The sequence below is a fragment of the Bos indicus x Bos taurus genome, chromosome 16 (genome assembly GCF_003369695.1).
Source record: "Bos indicus x Bos taurus breed Angus x Brahman F1 hybrid chromosome 16, Bos_hybrid_MaternalHap_v2.0, whole genome shotgun sequence".
NCBI classification, from domain to species: Eukaryota; Metazoa; Chordata; class Mammalia; order Artiodactyla; family Bovidae; genus Bos; species Bos indicus x Bos taurus.
In genome coordinates, this window is record NC_040091.1 from 63315537 (window position 1) to 63342164 (window position 26628).

Below are 26628 nucleotides of genomic sequence, written 5' to 3' on the forward strand. Positions count from 1 at the left end.
AAAAGGATGCTCATAGAATCTCACATCTCTAACTGTAAGAAAGATTTACTTTTACTGTTGTATCTGTTCCAATGACTGTTTTCTCAGTCTCTGTTCACAGCTTCACTATCCTCTAAACTGACCAAGTTGGAAACCTCAAATTTCATCTCCACAGTCCCTTCTACCTCCCCCTCCCATGTCAGAGGTTTTCCAAGTCCTGCCCATTGTGTTTACTAAGCAGATTTCTCTCTTTGTCTCTTTTGTGAACTCTATGACAGTCTCCTACCTGGTATTCCTGCCTCCAGTCTCTCCTCTTTCTAGTTGCTTTTCCTCACTGATGTTATACAGGGATTTATTTACCCGAGAACCACCAGTGGCTCACCCTTGCCCACAGATCAGAATACAACCTCCTTAGTATGGTACTCATGCCCTCCCCAATCTTTATCATCACCTTATCTTCTCTACTTCCCTGAAACCCTAGACTCTGACTACAAGTGTCTTCTTGCATTCCCCAGACATCTGTTAACACCTTGTGTTCATCCACACACATGATGTTCCCTTAGCCGGCAAAGCCCTTCCTCTATACTCATCACATGGCCGATGCCTAGACTTCCTTCAATTTCCAGCATAAACGTGATCCCCCTGTGAAGGAGTTCTCGACTTTCCCAGCTAGTGATTGAATAATTCTCATTCCAAACTCTTGCTCCTCACTGAGTAGTCTGTCGATGCCCTATGTTTTCCAGCTCCTTTCTAACAAGGTGGGGCCATGTGACTGCTTCTGTCCAAAGAGCCATGAGTGGAAGTGACATGTGCCAGTTCTGGTCTGAAACACCTAAGAGCTGGTACATGACTTTCCAAAGCTCTCTTCTGTCAGTTAACTAGGAAGGTCTTGTGATGAGATGGCAGAACCACAAGATGAAAATGGCCTAAACACACCACATGTTGGGGAGGGGGTAGGTGTGCTCTGGAAAGTCCTCTGAAACTGCATTAGAGTTCACATAAGTGAGTAATAAATTCTTGTTGGTTAAGTCACTGAATTTTAGAGTTTATTCATAACCTCACATATCCTATTTCAACACTTTGTGTCTTTATGTAGTCTTTCATTATGCTGAATACAATAACATGCTAATTGTTTTTCTCTTGTACTATGAACCCTCAAGGTCAGACATTATGTCTTATTTTGCATCTAACATAGTCATATCGACCAAAACTGAACTTGTTGAAAACTGACTCAGCATACTTAAACCTTATCCCCAAACCTATTCTTCTTCCAGCATTTCCTATCTCATTAAATGATGTCACCATTAACCCAGTCGCTCAATCCAGAATCTAGACGTTTCTTTCCTATTGTTTTCTTAATCTTCTAAAGTCAAGAAATAAACCCAGGAGGTACTTATTCTACCTCAAAGGTATGTCTTTCTCCATCCCCTTATCATTATCGATCTCCTACAAGGATGACAGCCATCAACTTTCTAAATGGCTCTCTTCCATTTTTGATTCATTTCTCATCTGCAATGAGAGAAATGTGCTTTAAAATTTGGAGATATTATCATGTTACTTCTATGCTTACGTAGCTTCCAGTTATTTAATGTTCCTTCAATAACTTCCAGTTATTTCTGTATTTATGTCATATTCCATTTCACTTTATGAAATTCCATTTCACTTTTTTTGGGTGTTCTGAGACCCGATGTAGTGGTGAAGGGGGTCAATTCCCTACATCAACAAACAATTCTTGGACATCAGAAGGGTGTGTCCAAGAATTCAACTTAATTCTGACACTATCTATTGAGAGATAGCATCAGATTCCACAGGTAAGGGTTCAGTCTTACAAGATTACCACCTCCCGACACACACACATGCACACACTTCAGACACCAGTTGCAAACCCAGGCTGTTACCCATGCTTCTGACCAACTAGCTAGATTGGAGCTTCCAGTGACCCTCTCCTTGGACTTCAGACTCCATTCCCAAGTCCAAGTATTACCTATATTTCTCTGACTGACCTGCTATAAACCAGAGGTTCGCACAGCCACTTCTTAGGGTTTGATGAATTTTGCTAGTTTTTGTTCAGTCACTCAGTCCTGCCCCACTCTGCAACCCCATTCCCCAGCATGCCAGGCTTCCCTGTCCTTCTCCATCTCCTGGAGCTTGTTTAAACGTGTCTGCTAAGTTGGTGATGTCATCCAACTGTCTGCTGTAGTTTTGCTAGAGAGGCTCACAAACTCAGAGAAAATTTTCATCTGCTAGATCCCCAGTTTATCACAGAAAGATATAACTTAGGAGAAGCCAGGGGGAAGAGACACACAGGGCAAAGCATGGGGACCCACCCACTCTACCAGCATCTCCATGTGTCCACCAGCTGGGAAACTCCCTGAACCCCTTCCTTCTGAGTTTGAATGGAGGCTTCACTACTTAGATGTGACTGATGAAATCGTTGACTACTGGTGATTAAATTCTATCTCTAGTGCCTCTCCTCTCCTGGGGATGATGGGAGGGGGAGAGGTGGGACTTTTCAGTTCCAAACCTCTAATCACAGGGCTGGTTCCACTGGCAATCAGCCCTCATCCTAATCAGTTCAGTTCAGTTAAGTCTTTCAGTCATGTCCGATTCTTTGCGACCCCATGAACCACAGCACGCCAGGCCTCCCTGTCCATCACCAACTCCCAGAGTCCACCCAAACCCAGTCCATTGAGTCAGTGATGCCATTCAACCATCTCATCCTCTGTCGTCCCCTTCTCTTCCTGCCCTCAATCTTTGCCAGCATCAGGGTCTTTTCCAATGAGTCAGCTCTTCGCATCAGGTGGCCAAAGTATTGGAGTTTTGGCTTCAACATCAGTCCTTCCAATATCAATATTCAAAATAAAAACCCCAAACCTTGGTCTTTAACTTCAGGTAATCTGGATTATAAAAGACATATCTCTTATGAATGAAATTAGGCACATACATGAGAATTTATTCTTTGTTTGTCACTGACCCTGTCTGTGCTAAGAAGGACTCTTTCCTTGGCTGTACTGCCTCGGCAGTGGGAAACATTCTATTTTCTGTAGCTTCAGTGCTGCTGTGTAATTATATATCTCCGATAGAGGGATAAGATGGATCAGGATGGCAGCCTGATGACAATGACTCTTTAATGCACTCCACAGACACTGATGATTTTATAATTAGCTGTCTTAAGATGGAAGTTCCAGAATAAGAAATATTCCAGTGTTTCAGGATAATGTAAAGCTATCCTGTTACTTGATGATCCTAAGCACAAAATGAGGAAAAAGTACTGTAATTCTTAATTCTTGCACTTTACTTCTATAAAAATGTTCAGATGTTACACATGCTGAGTGAAGAAAATCCACTCTTAAAATTATCAAAAATTAAACTTTAAATACTTAAAATCACAAGATTTCAGAGCTGGAACATACTTCAGAACTACAGGCACGAAGAGTTTTCGCATCTTCTTGTTGTAAGTATTTGAGATTTTCTGAGTTTCTAAGGACTTGTTTTTGTTGGCATATTTTAGAGACCAGTGAGTATTAGATTGTTGCAAACAGGTATATTAAGATATAATTTATTCCTATTTTTAGGATCTGCAACCAATTGAGAAAAAAGCAGGCTCTGAAGACCTTCAGTATAAACAAAGAATCACACTTTCTGAGACATAGCAGATTTACTTTGCATTGACTGCAACAAAGTAAAGGTAGTTTTTTAACAATTGTATTAGCCCAAGCTATCTGGACAAAGACCATAGACTGGGTGGCTTAAAGAGCAGAAATTAACATTCTCACAGTTTTGGAAGCTTGTGATTCCAAGATCAAGGTGCTGGGCAATATAGGTTTTTGGTGACAGTTTTCTTCTCGGCCTGTAGCCAACACCTTTTCATTGTGTGGCAGAGAGACAGACAGAGAGAGAAATACGGAGAGAGAAGGGTGGAAGCACTTGCTCTCTTGTGTCTCTTTCTATAAAGGCCTGTCAGACCAGGGCTCTACCGCCATGACCACATCTAACCCTAATCGGCTCTTAAGGTCCTAGCACCAAGCATCACCACATTGGGAACTAAGGCTTCAACATATAAAATTTGTGTGTGTGGATGTGGGAGGGGGGTGTTGGGAACACAACCATTTGCTCCATAACAATAATTTAATGAGTTTTTTTTCTGTCTTGAAGCACTCTGGCTATTGGAAGTTGCCATGGCACCAATTTCCAAAGTATGTTATTTTCTTTTTCTTTTTTCCCCTTTTTTACATTCTGTTTTTTATTTCCCCAATTTTAGCAGTTTGCTTTGGCTTTAATTTTGTAACATACTGAGAAGAATTCTTTAGAAGTTTTAATTTTCTTTTCTGCCTAGGAAGCCATATGGAATGTTTCCACTTATTTGCCTTATGTAGTGATTGTACTGTATTCCTGCTTTATAGCCTGGAGTACTGCTGCTGCTGCTAAGTCACTTCAGTCGTGTCCGACTCTGTTCGACCCCATAGGGGGCAGCCCACCAGGCTCCCCCGTCCCTGGGATTCTCCAGGCAAGAACACTGGAGTGGGTTGCCATTTCCTTCTCCAATGCATGAAAGTGAAAAGTGAAAGTGAAGTCGCTCAGTCGTGTCCGACTCTTAGCGACGCCATGGACTGCAGCCTACCAGGCTCCTCTGCCCATGGGATTTTCCAGGCAAGAGTACTGGAGTGGGGTGCCATTGCCTTCTCCGAGCCTGGAGTACATTCATTGCTTAAACTCAGTATGTCACAGGGGTCCTTTCTATTCAGTGTCGTTTCCCAACTTATTCTAGAATGCGGGATCAGTGCTTCCATTAGCACAAATTTTCAGATGCTGTTAAAAACAAGAGTACCTTATGCTTAAGAAGTTCTACTGATGTGCATGTAAAACTGGACATCTAAAAGACCATCCATCTGGCTCTTTGAAAGAAACTGTCATTCTTGTATTCAGTGAATACTCGGATGTCAAATTACTCCCTGGAATGACTCTTCCATAAAATCAGTTTGAATCAGTATTAATTCTTGCTTCAAAGAAGCATATCCTTTGTGGTTAACAAATGAGTGTAGTGAACATACACCAAAGATCAAAAGTGAAAAGTTAGCAGAAAACTGTTATTACTTCAGTCAAATATGACCGGATAAAGGGTTGAAGGCTCTATTCCTAAAATTTAAAAGCAAGTTAAGGACTTCAATTCCTGTATAATATACTATACAGTTTAAAACATGTGATGTGTAGGAAGATGATTGCTCAGCTCTGCAGTCATTAAGTTACCTGGACATTAGACAGGTGACCTTTGGATGAAAATGGACCCTTTCCCCTTCATGTGGAACTAACACCGAATAAGCCTCGTCACTACAGCATATTTATGAAGTCTGAGTGGTTTAACATTAAAGTTTAACTTTTAAACTTTAATAATTCAGGTGGTGGCCATGGAAAAAAACAACCTGTGTGCATAACTTAAGGCAAACTGAAGTTTTCTTTCCCTCAGTTGATCTTATCTGTAAGTCATTTCTTTTTGTCATAGAATTCAAACTAAGACTATAATGTGTATTTTTATATAATCATATTTGTCATAAACACTGTTATTTGTAGGTTATTTCTGTTATGCCTATACATTGTTTTTAATTTTTTTAAATTGGGAAGAACTTTATTTATGAGAAAAGCATCCATTCAGGAATAAATGCCTCATCGTTACTGATGTAATCATCAAGTCTGGGTCAATGTTAATTTGATAATATAACACAACACGCACGAATGTCTTTGATAAGTCAATATGATTCGAGAGGCAGTGGTATGTCACAGTGAAGACAGAGGCTCTGCAGTCAAACTGCCCATGTTTGAATCTCATCTCTGCCACTCACTAGTTCTGCCACCTTAACTAAGTTACTGAACCTCCCTGTGCTTTCGTATGCTTACCTATAAGACGGACTGGTATAAAACTACTTACCTTGTTTAGCTGCTAAGTCTTGTCTGACTCTTTGGCAACTCCATTGACTGTAGCCCACCAGGCTCCTCTGTTCACGGGATTTCCCAGGCTAGAATACTGGAACGGGTTGCCATTTCATTCTCCAGGGGATCTTCCTGCTCCATGTCTCCTGCATTGCAGGTGGATTCTTTACTGTTGAGTCACCAAGGGAACCTAACCTACCTCATAGGGTTATTATAAAGATTAAATAAATTTATATATACTGAGCACTTAACATGTGAATGCAACCTAGAAAATTCCAAGTAAGCACTTGTTATTAGTATGCACAGTGGTTAGGAGCATCAGCTCTAGGGCCAGGCATCCTGAATTTAAATCCAGACTCCACCAGCAGCCGAATGACCTTGGACAAATCATTCAATATCACAGTGCCTTAGTTTCTTCATCTGAAAATGTGGAAATCAGGTATGAGGACTAATTGAATTGATAGGGGCAAAATGCTTAGAAAAGTGCCTGAGATGTAGTAAAAGTGCTAAGTAAATATCAACTATGGATATTATTAACACAGTGGGGAGACTAAATTATATTCATGTCTCCTAAATATCAAGTGAAATATGATATCAAATGAAAAATGTTATATCCTGTTTTTCCAGCTTGGAGAATTAACTTAAGGTCACATATTTTTAGTAGTAATATGACACCAAACATCTCTCCTGCTTATTTTGAGAATGTCTTTCATTTTCTGGGTCCACATGTCTCCGTAAGTCCAAGAATCCAAGGATTGTTACTCAGCTTCAAGAGGTCAGATCTGATGGCCTTTTAGTGCTATGGAAAGGCTACTGCTGCTCCAGCAATATATACACCTTCAGGTTACTGGATCAGAAAGGTTCTAGAGAGATTGTAGAGAGCCAACCCTTTCCAAACTGATCAGACCTCCAAGTCCTCTTTCTCATCTCCCTCCATGGGTTGACTCCATGATCTAAGCAAAACAATCACCATAATAAACATTAGATTTCCTAAGGTCCCATTAATTATACTTTAAAGAACATTATAATAAAACACAGTATAATGACAAAGATCACTACAAACCCCCCAAATCTTTGGAAATTAAATGCATACTCATAAATAACCTACAAGCCAAAGTAGAAATTAGTAAATATTTTGAACTGAGTAATAGTAAAAATGACATGGTAGATTGAAACTCATGGGATGTAGCTAAAGCAGTGTCTAGAGTGAAATTTGTATCCTTAAACATATATATAGAGAAATGGCTGAAATTAATTCTCTATAATTTCATATAAAAAAGCTAGAACAGAATATCAAACTCAAAGTTGAAGGAAGAAAATAATAAAACAGAAATGAATGACATTATAAACAAGTAATAGAGAAAATTTACAAAGCCCAAAGCTGGTAATCTGTAAAAATTAATTAAACTGATAGATTCTAGTAAGTAATAAAAAGAGAGAAAATACCAGTCTCAGGAACAAATAAAGCTCCTGCAATCATTAAAAAGAGAATAAGAAGTTATTATGAATAACTCTATGCCAATGAACTTGAAATTTGGAGGAAACTGACAAATTCCTTAAAAAACACAAGTTTTTAAAACTGACTATAAAATAAACAAAATTTAAATAATTCTATATTTATTTTAAATATTGAGTGTACTATTAAAACGTCTTTTCCTATCCTATTCACCTCTCCCCAAAACCAGGTCTAAATGGCTTCACCGGTGAATTAGTCCGAACTCTTAAAGATGAAATAATACTTAAAACAATTCCTCCAAAGAATAGAAAAACAGAAATAGTTTTCAACTTGTTTTTTAAATCCAGCATGGTCTTATTAATAAATCCTTAAGAAATATTAAGGAAAAAAAGGACATTTAATATAGATGAACAAAATTCTAAATATAATATTAGAAACTAAATTCAGTGATAGATAAAGCACAACCAAACTGAGTTTATACCATAAATAAAAGTTTATTTGAAAGTGAAAGTGTTAGTTGCTCAGTCATGTCTAACTCTGCAACCCCATGGACTGTAGCCTGCCAGGCTCCTCTGTCCATAGAATTCTCCAGGCAAGAATACTGGAGTGGGTAAGCCATTCCCTTCTTCAGGGGGTCTTCCCGACCCAGGGACAGAACCTGGTCTTCTGCATGGCAGGGAGATTCTTTATTGTCTGAGCTACCTTGTTTTTTCTTTCAATGTAATTTGCACACTAAAAAAATAATATCATATGATGTACAAAATGGAAAAGCATTTCAAAAAATGCAGAAAAATCAGGACTAATTCCAACATTCATTCATAATTTTCTTAAAAAAATATTTTTATCTAACTAGGACTATAAAGGAAATTCCTTAATCTGATAAAAGGTAAACAGAGAAAATGTACAACAAACATATTTAATGGTGAAATGTTGAAAAGTATTCCTCTGAGATCAAGAACAAGATAAAGATGTCTATTATCATCATTTCTATTTAACATTTAATAAGAAATCTAAACAATGCAGGTTGAGGAAGAAAAAAAAAGAACTGAAAATATTTAAAACGAAAAAAATATCCTATCTCTATGCACAAATGGCCTGACTGTATAGCTGGGAAATCTAAAAGAATTTTCAAAGTATTGGAAATAGCAAGTGAATTTAGCAAAGTTTTTGGGTTGCTAGATACAAGGCCAATATAAAGTAACCAATTGTATTTTTATACTCTAGTAACAAACAATAGGATGAAAAAGAAAATACTTAGCAAAATATTTAATTTAAAAGTATGCAAGATTCTACACAAAAAACTATCAAACATTACTAAGATAATCTAAAGAAGGCCTAAATTAAATGGAAGGACATATCATTTTAAGTAATGGAAGACTCAATAATATATATATATTGTTTCTGCCTAAAGGAATATATGGAATTGAATGTAATCACAAGAAAAATTCTAGGTAACTTTTTTTTTTTTTTTCTGTAAATTGCCAAGCCAGGTTTTAAATTGTTTGGAAAAGTAAAAGGTCAAGAATAATCACCATGGTCTTGAAGGGGAAAAAAAAATGTTGGAGAACATACACTACTTGTTATTAAGACTTACTACAGAGCTATAATAAAACAGAAAACAGATAACTGAATCAGATTAGTGAACACTTGATTAGTGATAAAGGTAATAGTGCAGAGTAATGTTGGAAAGAATAGTCTTTTCAATATTAATGATTAAGCAATAGGGCAGCCATATGAAAAAAGGTATCTTCACCTCTATTTCATACCATACAGAAAAATCAATTCAAGGTTTATTAAAGTTTTAAATATGGAAGATGAAACAAAATTTTCAGATCATAGCATAATAAGATATCCTATTATCTTTAAAGATTTTTTAAATGAGTATAAAAACAACACTAACATTTTTTTTTCTTGGCCAACCCTGCAGTTTGTGGAATCTGTTTCCTGACCTGGGATTGAACCTGCGCCACGGCAGTGAAAGCACTGAGTCCTAACCACCGGACCACCAGGGAATTCCCAAAACAATACTAATCTTAAAGTTCAAAATTAGGTTCAGTTCAGTCACTCAGTCGTGTCCAACTCTGCGACCCCATGAATCGCAGCATGCCAGGCCTCCCTGTCCATCACCAACTCCCGGAGTTCACTCAGACTCACGTCCATCGAGTCAGTGATGCCATCCAGCCATCTCATCCTCTGTTGTCCGCTTCTCCTCCTGCTCCCAATCCCTCCCAGCATCAGGGTCTTTTCCAATGAGTCAACTCTTCACATGAGGTGGCTGAAGTACTGGAGTTTCAGCTTTAGCATCATTCCTTCCAAAGAAATCTCAGGGCTGATCTCCTTTAGGATGGACTGGTTGGATCTCCTTGCAGTCCAAGGGACTCTCAAGAGTCTCTCCAACACCACAGTTCAAAAGCATCAATTCTTCAGTGCTCAGCCTTCTTCACAGTCTAACTCTCACATCCATACATGACCACTGGAAAAACCATAGCCTTGACTAGACGAACCTTTGTTGGCAAAGTAATGTCTCTGCTTTTGAATATGCTACCTAGGTTGGTCATAACTTTCCTTCCAAGGAGTAAGCATCTTTTAATTTCATGGCTGCAATCACCATCTGCAGTGATTTTGGAGCTCCCAAAAATAAAGTCTGACACTGTTTCCACTGTTTCCCCATCTATTTCCCATGAAGTGCTTGACCAGATGCCATGATCTTAGTTTTCTGAATGTTGAGCTTTAAGCCAACTTTTTCACTCTCCTCTTTCACTTTCATCAAGAGGCTCTTTAGTTCTTCTTCACTTTCTGCCATAAGGGTGGTGTCATCTGCATATCTGAGGTTATTGATATTTCTCCCGGCAATCTTGAGTCCAGCTTGTGCTTCTTCCAGTCCAGTGTTTCTCATGATGTACTCTGCACAGAAGTTGAATAAGCAGGGTGACAATATACAGCCTTGACATACTCCTTTTCCTATTTGGAACTAGTCTGTTGTTCCATGTCCAGTTCTAACTGTGGCTTCCTGACCTGCATACAGATTTCTCAAGAGGCAGGTCAGGTGGTCTGGTAGTCCCATCTCTTTCAGAATTTTCCACGGTTTCTTGTGATCCACACAGTCAAAGGCTTTGGCATAGTCAATAAAGCAGAAGTAGATGTTTTTCTGGAACTCTCTTGCTTTTTTGATGATCCAGCGGATGTGGGCAATTTGATCTCTGGTTCCTCTGCCTTTTCTAAAACCAGCTTGAACATCAAGAAGTTCACGGTTCATGTATTGCTGAAGCCTGGCTTGGAGAATTTTGAGCATTACTTTATTAGCATGTGAGATGAGGTTTTATTAGGGATTTCCTTGGTTGTCCAGTAGCTAAGACTCTGTGCTCCCAATGCAGGGGGCTCAGGTTTGATCCCTGGTCAGGAAACCAGATCCCGCATCCCACGATTAAGAGTGCAGGTTGCAACTAAAGAACTGGTGCAGCCAGATAAATAAATATATTTTAAAATTAGGTTACATTAAAATGAAGAATTTCTTTCATCAAAGGACTCCACTGAATGAAACAGTATAGCGGGGGAGTGGCCAAGATGGTAGAAGAGAAAGACCCTGAACTCACCTCCGGCAAGGGTTCATCACGGTTACACCTATTTACAGAGGAGCTATTGATGAGGAAGATCTGAAAACTAGCAGAAAAGATCTCATACAACTAAAGATTAAAAAAGAAAAAAGACATGTAGGAGGGATGAAGACACAACATAGTCAAAACGTATACAACCGGAGTGGGCAACCCACAAATGGGAGGATAATTACAGTTATAAAGGTCCCCAAACAGTGAGGGTTCTAAGCTCAACAGTGGACTTCCCCAGCCTAGGGGGGTCCTGTACCAGGAAGAAGAACCCACAGAGCATTTGGCTCTGAAAGCCACTTCCTTTCAGGAGAACTGGAGGGTGGTAAGAAATAGAGACTCCACTGTTCAAGGGCACACAAAAAATCTCACCCTCTGAGAATCGGGGCAGAGCCAGTAGGTTGAAAAGATCCTAAATCAGATCCACCTGTCAATCTTGGAGAGCCATCTGAAGAGGCAGGAGGCAGCTGGAGCTCAGCTTTATTGATTGGATACAGTGTTCTACATCCCTTATTTTCATGTATTCCTTACCTACTTATTGTGGATACAGATGATTAAAAAAAAAGTAGTAATACTTTTATCTTTTAACCTTCCTACTAACCTTGTACATGGTTGATTTATCACCTTTATTATATATTTGCCTTTACCCATGAGAATTTTCTTTTCATAATTTTAATATTTCTAGTTGTGGGCTTTTCTGCTTAGAGAAGTCCCTTTAACATTTCTTGTAAAGCTGACTTCATGGTGCTAAACACTTTTAGCTTTTGTTTGCCTGTGAAAATTTTGATCTCTCCTTCAAATCTGAATGAAAGCCTTGATGGGGTAGAATATTTTCGGTTGTAGATTTCCCCCTGTCATCCCTTTAACTGTCATGCCTCTCCCTTCTGGCCTGCAGAGTTTTGGGTGAAAAGTCAGCTCATAGCCTAATGGGAGTTCCTGGTACATAACTTGTTGCTTTTCCCTGGCAGCTTTTAATAATCTCTCTTTATCTTTAATTTTTTGCCATTTTAGTTACATCTTTTCCCAGTATTGTCCTCTTTGGGTTGTTCCTGTTTGGGACTCTCTGTGCTTCCTACCTGAATATCTGTTTCCTTTCCTTGGTTAGGGAAGTTTTCATTTATCATGTCTTCAGATATTCTCTCTACACCTTTCTCTCTTCTTCTTCTGGGACTTCTTTAATGCCAATGTTGGTATGTCTGATGTTGTCTTCAATTCAGTTCAGTTCAATCACTCAGTCGTGCCCGACTCTTTGTGACCCCATGAATCGCAGCACTCCAGGCCTCCCTGTCCATCACCAACTCCTGGAGTTCACTCAGACTCACGTCCATTGAGTCAGTGATGCCATCCAGCCATCTCATCCTCTGTCATCCCCTTCTCCTCCTGCCCCCAATCCCTCCCAGCATCAGAGTCTTTTCCAATGAGTCAACTCTTCCCATGAGGTGGCCAAAGTATTGGAGTCTCAGCTTCAGCATCAGTCCTTCCAATGAACACCCAGGACTGATCTCCTTTAGGATGGACTGGTTGGACATCCTTGCAGTCCAAGGGACTCTCAAGAGTCTCTCCAACACCACAGTTCAAAAACATCAATTCTTCGGCACTCAGCCTTCTTCACAGTCCAACTCTCATATCCATACATGACCACTGGAGAAACCATAGCCTTGACTAGGCAGACCTTTGTTGGCAAAGTAATGTCTCTGCTTTTGAATATGCTACCTAGGTTGGTCATAACTTTCCTTCCAAGGAGTAAGCGTATTTTAATTTCATGGCTGCAATCACCATCTGCAGTGATTTTGGAGCCCCCCAAAATAAAGTCTGACACTGTTTCCACTGTTTCCCCATCTATTTCCCATGAAGTGCTTGACCAGATGCCATGATCTTAGTTTTCTGAATGTTGAGCTTTAAGCCAACTTTTTCACTCTCCTCTTTCACTTTCATCAAGAGGCTCTTTAGTTCTTCTTCACTTTCTGCCATAAGGGTGGTGTCATCTGCTTATCTGAGATTATTGATATTTCTTCCGGCAATCTTGAGTCCAGCTTGTGCTTCTTCCAGCCCAGCGTTTCTCATGATGTACTCTGCATATAAGTTAAATAAGCAGGGTGACAATATACAGCCTTGACATACTCCTTTTCCTATTTGGAACCAGTCTGTTGTTCCATGTCCAGTTCTAACTGTGGCTTCCTGACCTGCATACAGATTTCTCAAGAGGCAGGTCAGGTGGTCTGGTATTCCCATCTCTTTCAGAATTTTCCACGGTTTCTTGTGATCCACACAGGCAAAGGCTTTGGCATAGTCAATAAAGCAGAAATAGATGTTTTTTTGGAACTCTCTTGCTTTTTTGATGATCCAGCGGATGTGGGCAATTTGATCTCTGGTTCCTCTGCCTTTTCTAAAACCAGCTTGAACATCAGGAAGTTCATGGTTCACATATTGCTAAAGCCTGGCTTGGAGAATTTTGAGCATTACTTTACTAGCGTGTGAGATGAGTGCAATTGTGTGGTAGTTTGAGCATTCTTTTGCATTGCCTTTCTTTGGGATTGGAATGAAAACTGACCTCTTCCAGTCCTGTGGCCACTGCTGAGTTTTCCAAACGTGCTGGCATATTGAGTGCAACACTTTCACAGCATCATCTTTCAGGATTTGAAATAGCTCAACTGGAATTCCATCACCTCCACTAGCTTTGTTCGTAGTGATGCTTTCTAAGGCCCACTTGACTTCACATTCCAGGATGTCTGGCTCTAGGTGAGTGATCTCACCATCGTGATTATCTGGGTCCTGAAGATCTTTTTAGTATGTTTTTTATTTCAGTTATTATATTGTTCATGTCTGGTTCTTCTTTATGTTTACTAACTCTTTGTTAAAAACTAACTTCTCCCTCTATTCATCCATTCTTCCTTGAGTTTTTTGGTCCTTTGAACATGTTTATGATCATTATCTTGAACTCTGTGAAGTAGATCGCTTACCTTCATTTCACTTAGTTATTCTGGGATTTTATCTTGTTCCTTGTTTGCAACATACTCCTCAGTCACCTCATTTTGCCTAATTCACTGATTTTATTTCTATATGTTTGGTAGATTGGGCTTCTCTGATAGCTCAGTTGATAAAGAATCTGCCGGCAATGCAGGAGACCCCATTTTGATTCCTGAGTTGGAAAGATCCCCTGGAGAAGGGATAGGCTACCCACTCCAGTATTGTTGGGCTTCCCTTGTGGCTCAGCTGGTAAGGAATCTGCCTGCAATGTGGGAGACCTGGGTTCGATCCCTGAGTTGGGAAGATCCCCTGGAGAAAGGAAAAGGCTACCCACTTCAGTATTCTGGCCTGGAGAATTCCATGGACTGTATAGTCCATGGGGTCGCAAAGAGTTGGACACGACTGAGTGACTTTCACAAACAGGCTTCCTTTAAGAACTGCCTTCCTGGAAGGGATTCCCTGAGTACGTCACTGGCCGGAGTGGAAGGGTGGGGTTCGGTCCCCCTTGGTGGGGCCCCATCTCCGCACAGTAAAAAAAAAAAAAAAAAAAAGAACTGCCTTCCTCTCTGGAATATTTGCCTAATCCTGTGACTCAGACATTACATTTCTAGGTATATACTCACAAAAATGTGTGCATGTGTATATTTTCAAAGGACAAGAATTTTGATAGTAACAGAGTAACATTATTCAAAAAAGCCCTAAAGTGTAAATGACCGAAATGTCCACCAATCATGGAATGAATAAACCAATTATAGTTTCTTTATACAATATAATACCACACAACAAAGAAAATAATAAACTATTGCTAAATACATGTGGATTCATATCAAAAAACACAATATTGATCAAAGAAGCCACCCCCCCCAAAAACACATACTGTGTGATTTCATTTAAATAGCATTTGAAAACAAGCAAAACTAATCTATGGTGACAGAAGTAAGGATAGAAGCTACATTTAGGGAGAAGGGAAGGGTACTGATTGTCAGGGGACGTGATGGGGCTTTTAAGTTAGGGTAATATTCTATTTCTGGACCTGGGTAGTGATTACACAAGTGTGTGCCCTTTGTGATATGGACTACTGAACTATACCCTGGAATTTGTGTGTGTGTGTTTTGCATGTAAATTGTACTTCAGTAAAAGATGTCTATTAAAATAAAAGAATGATTAAGTCTAGGAGAGAGAATTCTGATTTTAAAAAAGTCATGTTAGTAGTATAGTAGTATAATTATAGCATATAACTATAGACGAAGTTTTAAAAATTTTGCTTTCATTTGGTTGTTACAGTAAACAAAATTTGGGTGGGAAGAAAAATTAATTTAGTGTTTGTTCAAATACATATATAAACTGGAGGTGGAGGCCTTTGAGTTCTTTATGAGGACAATATAAATTCAATCAGAAAAAAATTTAAAGTTGGTATTATCATACTGCCAAAGAGAGTCTTGCTCAAAGAGCTGTGAACTGCTAATTGTGAACAATTGCTAGGCACAGCCTCAAAAAAATAAGTATGTATTTGAATGAGATAACGAACTATAATGGAATTAAATGTTGAGAAAAAACTACCAATAATAACTTTGGTTTTGAAAGAATTACCCTTTCTGACAGTATTTAACCACCAAGGGTCAACAACTTAGTAGAAATTCTGAGTTCTTACAGTAAAACCATTTCATCTGTATCAGTTCCGTTCAGTTCAGTTGCTCAGTTGTGTCCGACTCTATGTGACCCCATGAACTGCAGCAGACCAGGCCTCCCTGTCCATCACCAACTCCTGGAGTCCACCTAAACCCATATCCATTGAGTCGGTGATGCCATCCAACCATCTCAACCTCTGTCGTCCCCTTCTCCTCCTGCCCTCAATCTTTCCCAGCATCAGGGTCTTTTCCAATGAATCAGCTCTTCGCATCAGGTGGCCAAAGTATTGGAGTTTCAGCTTCAGCATCAGTCCCTCCAATGAACACCCAGGACTAATCCTTTAAGATGGACTGGTTGGATCTCCTTGCAGTCTAAGGGACTCTCAAGAGTCTTCTCCAACACCACAGTTCAAAAACATCAATTCTTCGGTGCTCAGCCTTCTTCACAGTCCAACTCTCACATCCATACATGACCACTGGAAAAATCATAGCCTTGACTAGACGGACCTTTGTTGGCAAAGTAATGTCTCTGCTTTTGAATATGCTGTCTAGGTTGGTCATAACTTTCCTTCCAAGGAGTAAGCGTATTTTAATTTCATGGCTGCAATCACCATCTGCAGTGATTTTGGAGCCCCCCAAAATAAAGTCTGACACTGTTTCCACTGTTTCCCCATCTATTTCCCATGAAGTGATGGGACCAGATGCCATGATCTTAGTTTTCTGAATGTTGAGGTTTCAGCCAACTTTTTCACTCTTCTCTTTCACTTTCATCAAGAGGCTCTTTAGTTCCTCTTCACTTTCTGCCATAAAGGTGGTGTCATCTGCATATCTGAGGTTATTGATATTTCTCCCGGCAATCTTGAGTTCAGCTTGTGCTTCCTTCAACCCAGCGTTTCTCATGATGTACTCTGCATATAAGTTAAAAAGCAGGGTGACAATATATAGCCTTGACATACTCCTTTTCCTATTTGGAACAAGTCTGTTGTTCCATGTCCAGTTCTAGCTGTTGCTTCCTGACCTGCATACAGGTTTCTCAAGAGACAGGTCAGGTGGTCTGGTATTCCCATCTCCTTCAGAATTTTCCACAGTTTCTTGTGATCCACATAGGCAAAGGCTTAGCTTATTTTTAAAAAATCTTTATTAAATTTGTTACAATATTCCTTTGGTTTGTTTTGTTTTTTTGGCCCTGAGGCATGTGGAATCTTAGTTCCCCAACCAGGGATCGAACCAGCTCCCCCTGCATTGGAAGGTGAAGTCCTGACCATTGGACCACTAGGGAAGGCCCAATAAAAGCTTATTTATCTCTCTGTTCTCTACAGTAGGATACATTCAATATCTGGTTGGCAGAATAATAAAATTTTTGAGATGTGAAACTTTCTGTTCCTTTGATGGGAAGGATTTTGGGTAGGGCAGGGATTCAACTTTGCTCCTAACTTTTGGAAACATTTATTTCAAAAATTGTCTTTATATTAAGAAAATTCTAGTTTAAATCTTGTGGATTATGATATGTGTTCATTTTTTGCCCTCTCCCTTTTTAGACTCGTATCACAAGTAAAGATGGCTTAAACTGGGTATGTGGAGTTGGATGAGAAGAACGGGCTTTACCTCATAGAAGAGGAATCCTGTCTTCACTTGAGCCTGGCCACAGTGATATCTTATCTAGTTATGCTTGGACTTGTACCAAGGACCAAGAAAGGATCTATAGACCTAACACTAAGAATCACATGTAGTTGGTGTAACTTTGAAGAGGGATATTGTAATTCTCTTCTGCTGTTGTTGTTGTTCAGTCGCTGAGTTGTGTCCAACTCTTTGTGACCCCATGGACTGCAGCATGCCAGGCTTCCCTGTCCTTCATTATCTCCCGAAATTTGCTGAAATTCATGTCGATTGAATTGAATTGGCCATCCAACCATCTCATCCGCTGTCATCCCCTTCTCCTTTTGCCTTCAATCTTTCCCATCATCAGGGTCTTTTTCAATGTATCATATTAATTCTCACCTGATTAGAAATTCCCATTTGATAATCTCAAAAGCTTAGAAGTTTGAGAAAGCTTTCCTTTACCCTTTTCTCATCCATGATCTTTAAACAACAGAAATTAGCATTGGGCAGGCATGCAGAAAGTGCAGGCTCTCTAGTCTCTTGGATCCTTAGTTTCCTCAGTCCTATGTATGCTATGTGCTAAGTCACTTCAGTCGTGTCTGATTCTTTGGGACCCTATGGACAGTAGCCAGTCAGGCTCCCCTATCCTCAACCCTAGACAATTACTATTCCTTGCTTTGCAATTATTACATTTTGAAAAGTATAAAACAGAATATAAATATAGACTAACACCATTATATTATTAGTTGTAACTGTTATCTTTAAGTTGCATTCTAAATATAAAAGATAAAGCTTGGGACTTCCCTGGCGGTTCAGGGGCAAGTACTCCACACACCCCATGCACAGGGCTTGGGTTTGATCCCTATTTCCCAGGTGGTTCAGCAGTAAATAATCTGCTTGCCAAAGCAGGAGACACAGGAGACCCAGGTTCCATCCCATGTCAGGAAGATTCCCTGGAGGAGGAAATGGCAACCCACTCCAGTATTCTTGCCTGGAAAATCCCATGGACAGAGAAGCCTGGAGGGCTACAGTCCATGGCGTTGAAGAGTTGGACATGATTGAGTGATTAAGCAAGAGCACAGGAAACAAGATACCCACATGTCTCAACTAAGACTCGGTGCCAAATAAATAAAATATTTTTGAAAAAGATAGAGTAATGTCTAGACTTGGAAAGAATATAGGGAAATGAAATCAGAAAGACTAAGGGATGGAAAAATAAACACACTGGTAATTATAAAGGATAAAAAAAGGGCCAAGTTGCAAGCTGCAAAGGTCAATACAAACTTTTAAAATTATTTTTCTAATTATATAGATCACATAGTCTCAGTCTTGATGTAATGGGCTTCTGGGGTTTTTTTCTGCCTTGTAACCTGCCCTCTTCTGGCAACAGCAACTTCTTTCCTTGGAGAACTGCTTTTCCTAAACTCCAAGGTTTTCACATCACTCTCTTCACCTTGCTAGGGGTGGGTATGCTCAGGCATCTGCAGTGACCCGAGTCAGGGGAATCAGCATCTTTCCTTGAAACTGATTACACAGATCCTGATGGGGGAAATCTCTGTTCTCTGAAGTACTCAGATCAGATCAGTCGCTCAGTCGTGTCCAACTCTTTGCGACCCCATGAATCGCAGCACGCCAGGCCAAGTGGAATTAAAAAAAAAAAAAAAATTGGAGCTCTTTCCTCTGTACAATAAACGACTACCTTCCCTCATCCTACCATTCTCTGAGTATAAAGGCACTAATGATCATCTTTTGAGGGATCTGAAACCATTTCCCCAAAACTGTCACATTTTTCTTCTAAACATCACATTTGTTTATCAGAGATAATGAAGTTTCCAAGCAGCTAAGAACATGAATTAAGAACTCAGAAATTCTTTGAAAAAACAGGCCAGCTTGAAGTAAAAGAAAATCTCAAACATTCTCACTTAAAAATAAAATACCAAGTCTATTTAGTCAGCAGTGGCATCTCCAGGTACTTAAAATACTTGATTTGTTATCATCAACGATCTAGTTAGCATTTAAAATTTTCAAATCGTCTTAAATTTTTTTTTTCTTTTAATCATTGGTTTGTTTGAATCAGGATTCAAACAATGGAGCAAAAACATTTTTTTTATCATCAAGCCCACACTGGCTGGTTACATTTTTATCTCTCTTCAAAACAGATACGTCCTTGTTACACTCTCGTGATGAGCAACAGAATTCAGAAATCAATTCAAAGTCTCTTTATGTGCTTTCCAAATACCAGAAGAGGTTCTGGTAATGAAACTGTGGGGTAGATAAACGTAAGTAATAGCTTTAGTTACCCTTGGACATTAGAACCCAAAAGGAATCAGTGGCAAGAAAACATATATGTTGACTCATAGATTTTGGGTTCTCCATTTCTTCAACTATTTTGACTTGGCAGTAAACAAAAGGAGATACACTGTTTGGTTTGCCAATATCTAATAAAATACTGAAAATTTATAAGGCAAATGTACTAATATATGTATTTAAATATAGTTATTAAAATTATCTGTAGCTTTATTTACAAACTAACATCCTTATCTTTGTCTTTTATGTCCTTGTTTGTTCTCAAGAACAATCAAGGACTGAGAGAGAATATCACCCCCTCTAGGTATAAATGAATATATTTTGCTTCTGACTCAAACATGCAAGGATGAAAAAACATTGTTACCCACAGATCCACAACCTTCTTCAACCAAAGAGCAGATGCCAAGGGATGAGGAGTTACAGGCTTCTGAGTCATGCCTAATCTCCACCCACCTCATCAAATAAATTAACAATATAAGTGATCCACGTATCTGCGAAGCAAGCTCACCATTCAGAAAAGTCCCCTAACCCGCTCCCCTCCCCAAAACCATCACTCTTAAGGTCCTCCTAGAATTAACGCTGACCCCTACCATAGTAACCTTACCATAGTAAACGAACGGATACTTATTTCATCTTTTCGTATCCCCACCATCTCCCTCTTAACTGGACTTCTGGGTACAAAACTAGATATTCTCCGCTCCCGCCCCCGCCCCAGTGCATTTATTACTGTTAAGATCTTGTAAAGTTAAAAAAAAAAAAAAAATATGTCTCAGGAGCATCCACCGCGTACACCCCACTTTGCTCCGGTGCGCCAAAAGCGATTCATCCACTTTTACAGCGCGCTCCCTCTGCGTCTGTGCGCGTCGTATCAGCACTGAGTAGGTGCCCAGGTTCTGATCTCGGGCTAAACCTCATGATCTGGCTGAGGTTCTGTGAACTGAGTCATTCTGGCAAGGAGAATATTCCGTGACTCAGCAGGCCCGAAAAGGAGGATGTCAGATCCCAGATCCTTTCGAGTCTTTTAAAGGCAAGCTGGGGAACATAAACAACGCAGTGGAAGAATTTCGCAGTGGGTCTGCCGCATACCCAGGGGGAAAAAATGCCATTCCATTCCCAGCCTTCTCACTTCCTTCCTCGCCCCTGTTAAAAACCACGGGCTACGCTTTAATTCAGAGGCAGGAAATCACTTCAGAAAACTCATTCTGATACTGCGATCCGGCTCTTTAATCTCCAGGGACCTTGTCAGCCCCTGACACCCCGGAACTCTGCTCGGAAAGCCCTGGAGCCGGCCGCGAGCAGCACGGGCTATTCCCGGGGCGGCCCCGCGGCGAGGGGGCTGGGAGGGAGAACGGACACCCCGCCTCCCTCCGCAATTTCGGGTCCCTAAGGTCCCCGCCCCGGGGCGCGGCCCGCTGGACACCAGGACGGACACCTGGCCTGGCTTGGACCCGAGCCACGGCCCAGACCACGCGGGGCTCAAGAGCCAACTCCAAGCGTCCATCGCCCCTCCGGCGTCGCCCCTATAAGACCCCTCCGTTGCCCCCACCCCCAACCCCGAGTCTTCCTGGGGACTCGGCATCAGGGGACCCTGCTGTCCATCTCCCGGCTGGGCGCCGGCTCTCCCCCGCCTCCGCGGCCCTCCCGGCATGCACCGCCCCGTCGTCCCGCCCTCCCCGTCGCCCCGCCCTCTCTCCCGACCCCGCCCACCACTCGCGCCCCTCCAGGGCCCTCCCCCGCCGACCGCGCGCCGCGGGCTCGAGCGCGAGGTGCAGCTGCGAGTCTCCGGGGCGGACGCGCAGTCCACGGCGCGCGCGGAGGGCCGGGGAGCGGCTGAGAGGACGCCGGGGTTGGGCTTCCTCCTCGGCCAGACCCCACCCCACCGTGCCGACCCCACCCCGCAGCTCCTTCCTCCACGGGGGCGCGCGTGCGCGCGCGGGCACGCGCTCGGAAGTCGGGGGTCGGCGGCGAGTTGCGGGCTGTGTCCCGGGTGCGAGAGAGGTGCGCGCGGAGCAGCTCTCAGCCAGCCGCGCGGTTCTCGCCCGGGGCGCCCACCCTCCCGTTTCTCCGGTGGCAGAGCCGCCTCCACCGCGCGTCTGCAGAGCCGGGTCACTGGGCCCCGCGGCTGAACCCGCGCGGAGCGGCCTCCGAGAGACGCCGCCGGGCAAGAGGAACGCACCCACGCCCTGGCCTTTGCCGTGGCCCAGCGCGGGGGCGGCGGGATGAGGGGCAGCGACCGGGCCGCGGCGGCGTTGCGGCCGCGGGGCCGCGTCTGGCCGGTGTTGGTCGTGCTGGCGGCCGCCGCGGCCGGCTGCGCCCGGGCAGCCATGGACGAGTGCACGGACGAGGGCGGGCGGCCGCAGCGCTGCATGCCCGAGTTCGTCAACGCCGCCTTCAACGTGACCGTGGTGGCCACCAACACGTGCGGGACTCCGCCCGAGGAGTACTGCGTGCAGACCGGGGTGACCGGGGTCACCAAGTCCTGTCACCTGTGCGACGCAGGGCAGCCCCACCTGCAGCACGGGGCAGCCTTCCTGACCGACTACAACAACCAGGCCGACACCACCTGGTGGCAGAGCCAGACCATGCTGGCCGGGGTGCAGTACCCCAACTCCATCAACCTCACGCTGCACCTGGGTAAGCAGTGACAGCCCCGTGTGCCCTGCTGCTGCTTTGCCCGCAGCCCGGCTCCCGGGCCACCTTCACCCCCTGGTCCCTCCTGGACAGGGGCCCGAACAGCCGCATGTGGGCTCTCTGCTCCCCAGCCGGGGCCACACAGAAATTCCCTTCTCCAACTTCTACGCTAGATCTAACACCTAACTTCCCGCGAGCCAAGGTGCTTCCCGCCAGCATCTCTCTGTCTGCTTTCCTCTTCTAACTTAGCCGACTTTTCCTTCCTTAGATTATTCTCCATTTCGGCTTCTTTGGTTCCTCTGGGCTGAAGCATGAATCAGAAACCCTGCTCGCCCCCCTCTCCTTGTCCACCTTAAGCACTTTTACCTTGTTTAAAAGTCTTTGTAGGGTTGAGGGTGATTGCTGTTTGCTCTGCTGAATACGCTAGAGAGGAAAGGTTAAGGGGATTTGAGGGGAGCAAATGCCTTTACTACCGCTGTTGCCTGCGTGTGATTAAAATAGAAGTTCACTTTTAAAGTTATTGTTCTTGAAAGTTGTTCATCTTTAATGAAGGGCCACAAAGCGATTTCACTGCTAATCTCGGTACAGAGGAAACAAAAGGAAGTATCTGCACCCACTGCAATTGTTGGGTGAGGTTTGGTCCCTGAGTAAAAAGGCTGTCCTCACTGCCTTCCCTTTTGCTTTGATTCAGGGCAAGTGTAGAAGCATGTGTGAGTGACCTTTTAGAAATCAGGAAAGGGATGTATAGAAAACTTCATCGCTGGGTGGTAGACGAGGATGGACGTGTTTGTCTCAAAGAATTGTATGAAAAATCATGTTTGATCTGGGTCAGTTTTTCGTCATCATTGGAATATACAAACAAGCTGAGTGATTCATCATTGTGTTTAACAGACTAACATATGCATAAGAAACTGACATTTGACATGTAGAGCTTCAGCCTCAGTTAGGTTGAAAGCCATGATTTTACTGGTAGCTGGTAGTAATGAACTTCCAGAGAGAACAGGGCGCCAAGCCATTCTTCTGTCAAATCAGTATAGTTCTGTAAGGCTGGAAACATGATTTGGGGCATCTTTGAAAGGAACTATTTGGTGGGCACATGGTTCTTTTGGTTGTGGTTTTGTATTTTTCTTTCCACTGCTCTCTGATACATTAAGTTTTATGTAAGTGTCAAGATTCCAGAGAAAGTACTTGAAAGGTGAAGTCAAATTACTGTGTGTGGAGTAAGTTTTAGAAAAGCAGTATTTAGCACTTTTGTAGTAAATATTTTATTTGTAGACAAATCATTAGGAAGATTAAACTTTTCAAAAATACATTTATAAACTGGAACTCTGAGGCACCCATTTTTCAGAGATGGAAGAAGTGAACAGTTCAGTTTTTCAAAGGTATTGGAAACATATGGAGCTAAATCGTATGTTGGAACAGGTGCCCTTCTGAAGATTCTGCAAGAAACCAAGGGCCTCCCAAGACCTTGTGGGGCTGCTCTTAGCTCTTTTCTCCTAAGTGTTATATTTTTAAACTTGGCCAGAATTACTTTTGAAATTTTTATCCATTTATTTTTGTTTAAATTTTTGTTTTGTTAAAGTTTCTGTGTTGAATTTTGAATCTCCACGAAGTCTTATTTCTTCTGTTTTGAAATATTAAACATGGCTATTGAAATACTAAACATGGTTATTAAATCATGGCTTTGATGTCTTACATGCCTGAGATTCATTTGAAAACTTCTGCATAAGAATCTCTTATGTAGGTAAAGATAGGGCTGACAGTCTGGACCTTCTGAATTTTCTGCTGTGAGCATTGCATCTGTTGTTGTTGTTGAGTCCCTAAGTCGTGTCCAACTCTTTGCAACTCCATGGACCATAGCCTGCCAGGCTCCTCTGTCCATGGGATTTCCCAGGCATGAATACTGGAGTGGGTTGTCATTTCCTTCTCCAGGGGATCTTTCCGACCCAAGGATCAAACCCCAGTCTCCTGCATTGACAGGCGGATTCTTTACCATTGAGCCACCTGGGAAGCCCTTGATCACTTTGTAGTGAAAGGTTATTTCAGGTGATGGTGTAGGAAGGTAGATTACTCAGTGATTACTTCTCTGTTACAAAGATACTGTGTTAGGTAAGACAGTATCTCTCAAGTTAGGTTGCTACTTCTGGGCAATGGATACATGAACTTTGGGTCCTAGTGATAGAATGCTTGAAAGACTTTTTTCTCTGAAAATGTTATATATGCTTGAACTTGTTTTGCTGAAAATTTCTTCACTTTTTGGTAACATTTTTGCTAAATGAAGTTCATAAAACTGTAGATTTAAAACTAATAAGTAAAAAGTTACCTAAAATAGTTTTCTTATGTTTCATAAAAACATTTTTTTAAGCTTTTTAGGCGGACAATTTCTAAAAAACATGACAAGAACTTATTGTACTTGTTCTTGGAAGGGGAGGGAGATTTATGTGTAGTGGGGTTAGATGCCTCAATCTCTGTCTCTCCCATCTCTTTTTTAATGACAAGGATATATGTATTCATGCATGTTGTGATCTCTGATTTATGGCAGTAGACAGGATTTTATGTATTGGATATTCAATGTATTCACTCCCTAACTCCAGTTACTCCATGGGCTCTAGGTAACTAATTATTTCCCATGAATTCAAGGACCATGACTGTTGTGCATCTGTTAAATCTCCCATCCAGTTCAGATTTCACATACCCTTAAACAAGTGATGCATATTGTGCTCTGCCCTTACAGAGCATGTGAAACTCTACGGGAGCAGTGTGAAAGACCTAGGTCTGGCCACCACTTTTCTAGCTTTCCTTTTAATGTTGAACTTTTCTAGCTTTCCTTTTAATGTTGAACTTTAAACACAGTAAACTTTAAAATAAGCAAAGTCAGTTCTCACTTAAGTAGTCACAAGAAATATACATACTTTGCCACTGATCCCATCTTTTTTTTTTTTTTTTACTGTAAAAGTGAAACATGACATAATGAATTAAAACAATATAATGACTAGTGTGTACTTCATCTCCAGTTGCTAAGTTGCCCTGGAGACTGTTGCTCACAATTTCTTTTGTAACATTCCAGAAACTTTTCATGCATACACATGTGTGTGAAATTACACGATCATTTTAACTGGTCCTTTTTTTGGGTGGTGAGGCATGTTTTAATAGATGGCAGGTACAAATTAGATGGTTGTACCATTATCATCACTTGTACGAAAGCCAGGAAAATCAGCACTGATTCTGAAAGCAGCCATCTCTTAAGCACCGCATACGGTAATCCAGGGTGCAGGGTGTAATGTATCCTTAGATATAATGAGTTACAGTTGCTGTGGGATTCAGAACCACATTTTCTGCCTGTTGTGAAGAGACATCTCAGCAAGGCATCCTTTTCTAAAAAGAAGTTTTTCTTAGTTTGCCTTCAACTTCTGGATCTTCTCTCCTGACTTCTATATGAATTATTCAACTACTTTTTCAGAGTTTAGCTTTGGGGTTTTATAAGTTATAGTGAGTTTTATCCTTATCAGCAGAATAGTTGATAGTAAGATTGTAGCTGAGAACTTGCCTTTTATTAAACTCTTTAATTAACTTGGTAGTCATTTGTAGGTGAAAACTTGGCAAATTGGGTCTTGATCTTGAAGGAGGGTACCTTTCCCTCTTCCTAAAAACAATTATGTTAAGGAAAAGAGTGCTTGTAAAACCAACTCAGTCAAAGTTTATGGAACTCCTAAAATTTACACCAAGATGAGATTGGTGTCCAAGCTCGCTATAAGTTTCGGGGAACAAACTGATTAAATGATGCTTTTAAGCTGTATCTAAGATACTCTTTTTTGGTGTCTAAGAATAATTGCTATATAAGGAAGGATATTGCACTTTATTCTATTTGGTCCCTTAGTGTACATTTAACAGGGAAAAACAGCAATTTTTTTCCCCCAGGAAAGTCTTTGCAGGGTAGGTTCTGACTGTCAGAACTCTGGTGACTTCACTGTGGTATTTGTGTACCCTGAGGGGACACTATTTTAGTTTGTCTCACAAAGGCCTGATTTACATTTTGCAGGTTTCAACTTGAGAAGTTAAGGAACTCCTCTTTAATGGCCAGCAGTTGGTGAACACAGTTTTATAAAGTTGCTGTTGGCTGGTTTCCTATTCTACAATTCACTGCTTTTCCTCCAAATACCTTCTTCATGTTTCTAGAGTATTCAGAAAAACAATGTACACATTAGGAGAAAATTCTAGAGCTGTGAGCTCCCTTCCACCCATGATTTTGTCATTGACCGAATTTGTGGGAGGGACAAAGCTCGTCTATTTCAATTCTAAATCCTCTTAGGAAGTCAGATATGCCTTTTGCTCTTCACTCCTCAGCCTTATGCATACATTCTCACGTTACTTCCAAATATTCTGCAGGCATATTTTAAATACCTACTGAATGCATGATGCAGGACCTGACAGAAGGGTGGAGAAGATCGAAGGTCCATTCTTCACAAGTCTATACTCGGTTAGGTGACGGTAAAGAATCTGCCTGCAGTGCTGGAGACTCCAGTTCGATCCCTGG

General features: G+C 41.5%; 1 protein-coding gene across 1 annotated transcript in view; it reads left to right on the plus strand.

Moving 5' to 3' along the window:
• Window positions 1–21235: 21235 nt before the first annotated feature.
• LAMC1 (laminin subunit gamma 1) overlaps window positions 21236–26628 on the plus strand; it is a 121463-nt gene continuing 116070 nt past the window's right edge. The window contains exon 1 of the mRNA XM_027565527.1: window positions 21236–22097. Coding sequence (XP_027421328.1) covers window positions 21683–22097 — 415 coding nt within the window. The 5' untranslated portion in view covers window positions 21236–21682. The remainder of the gene's footprint in view (window positions 22098–26628) is intronic.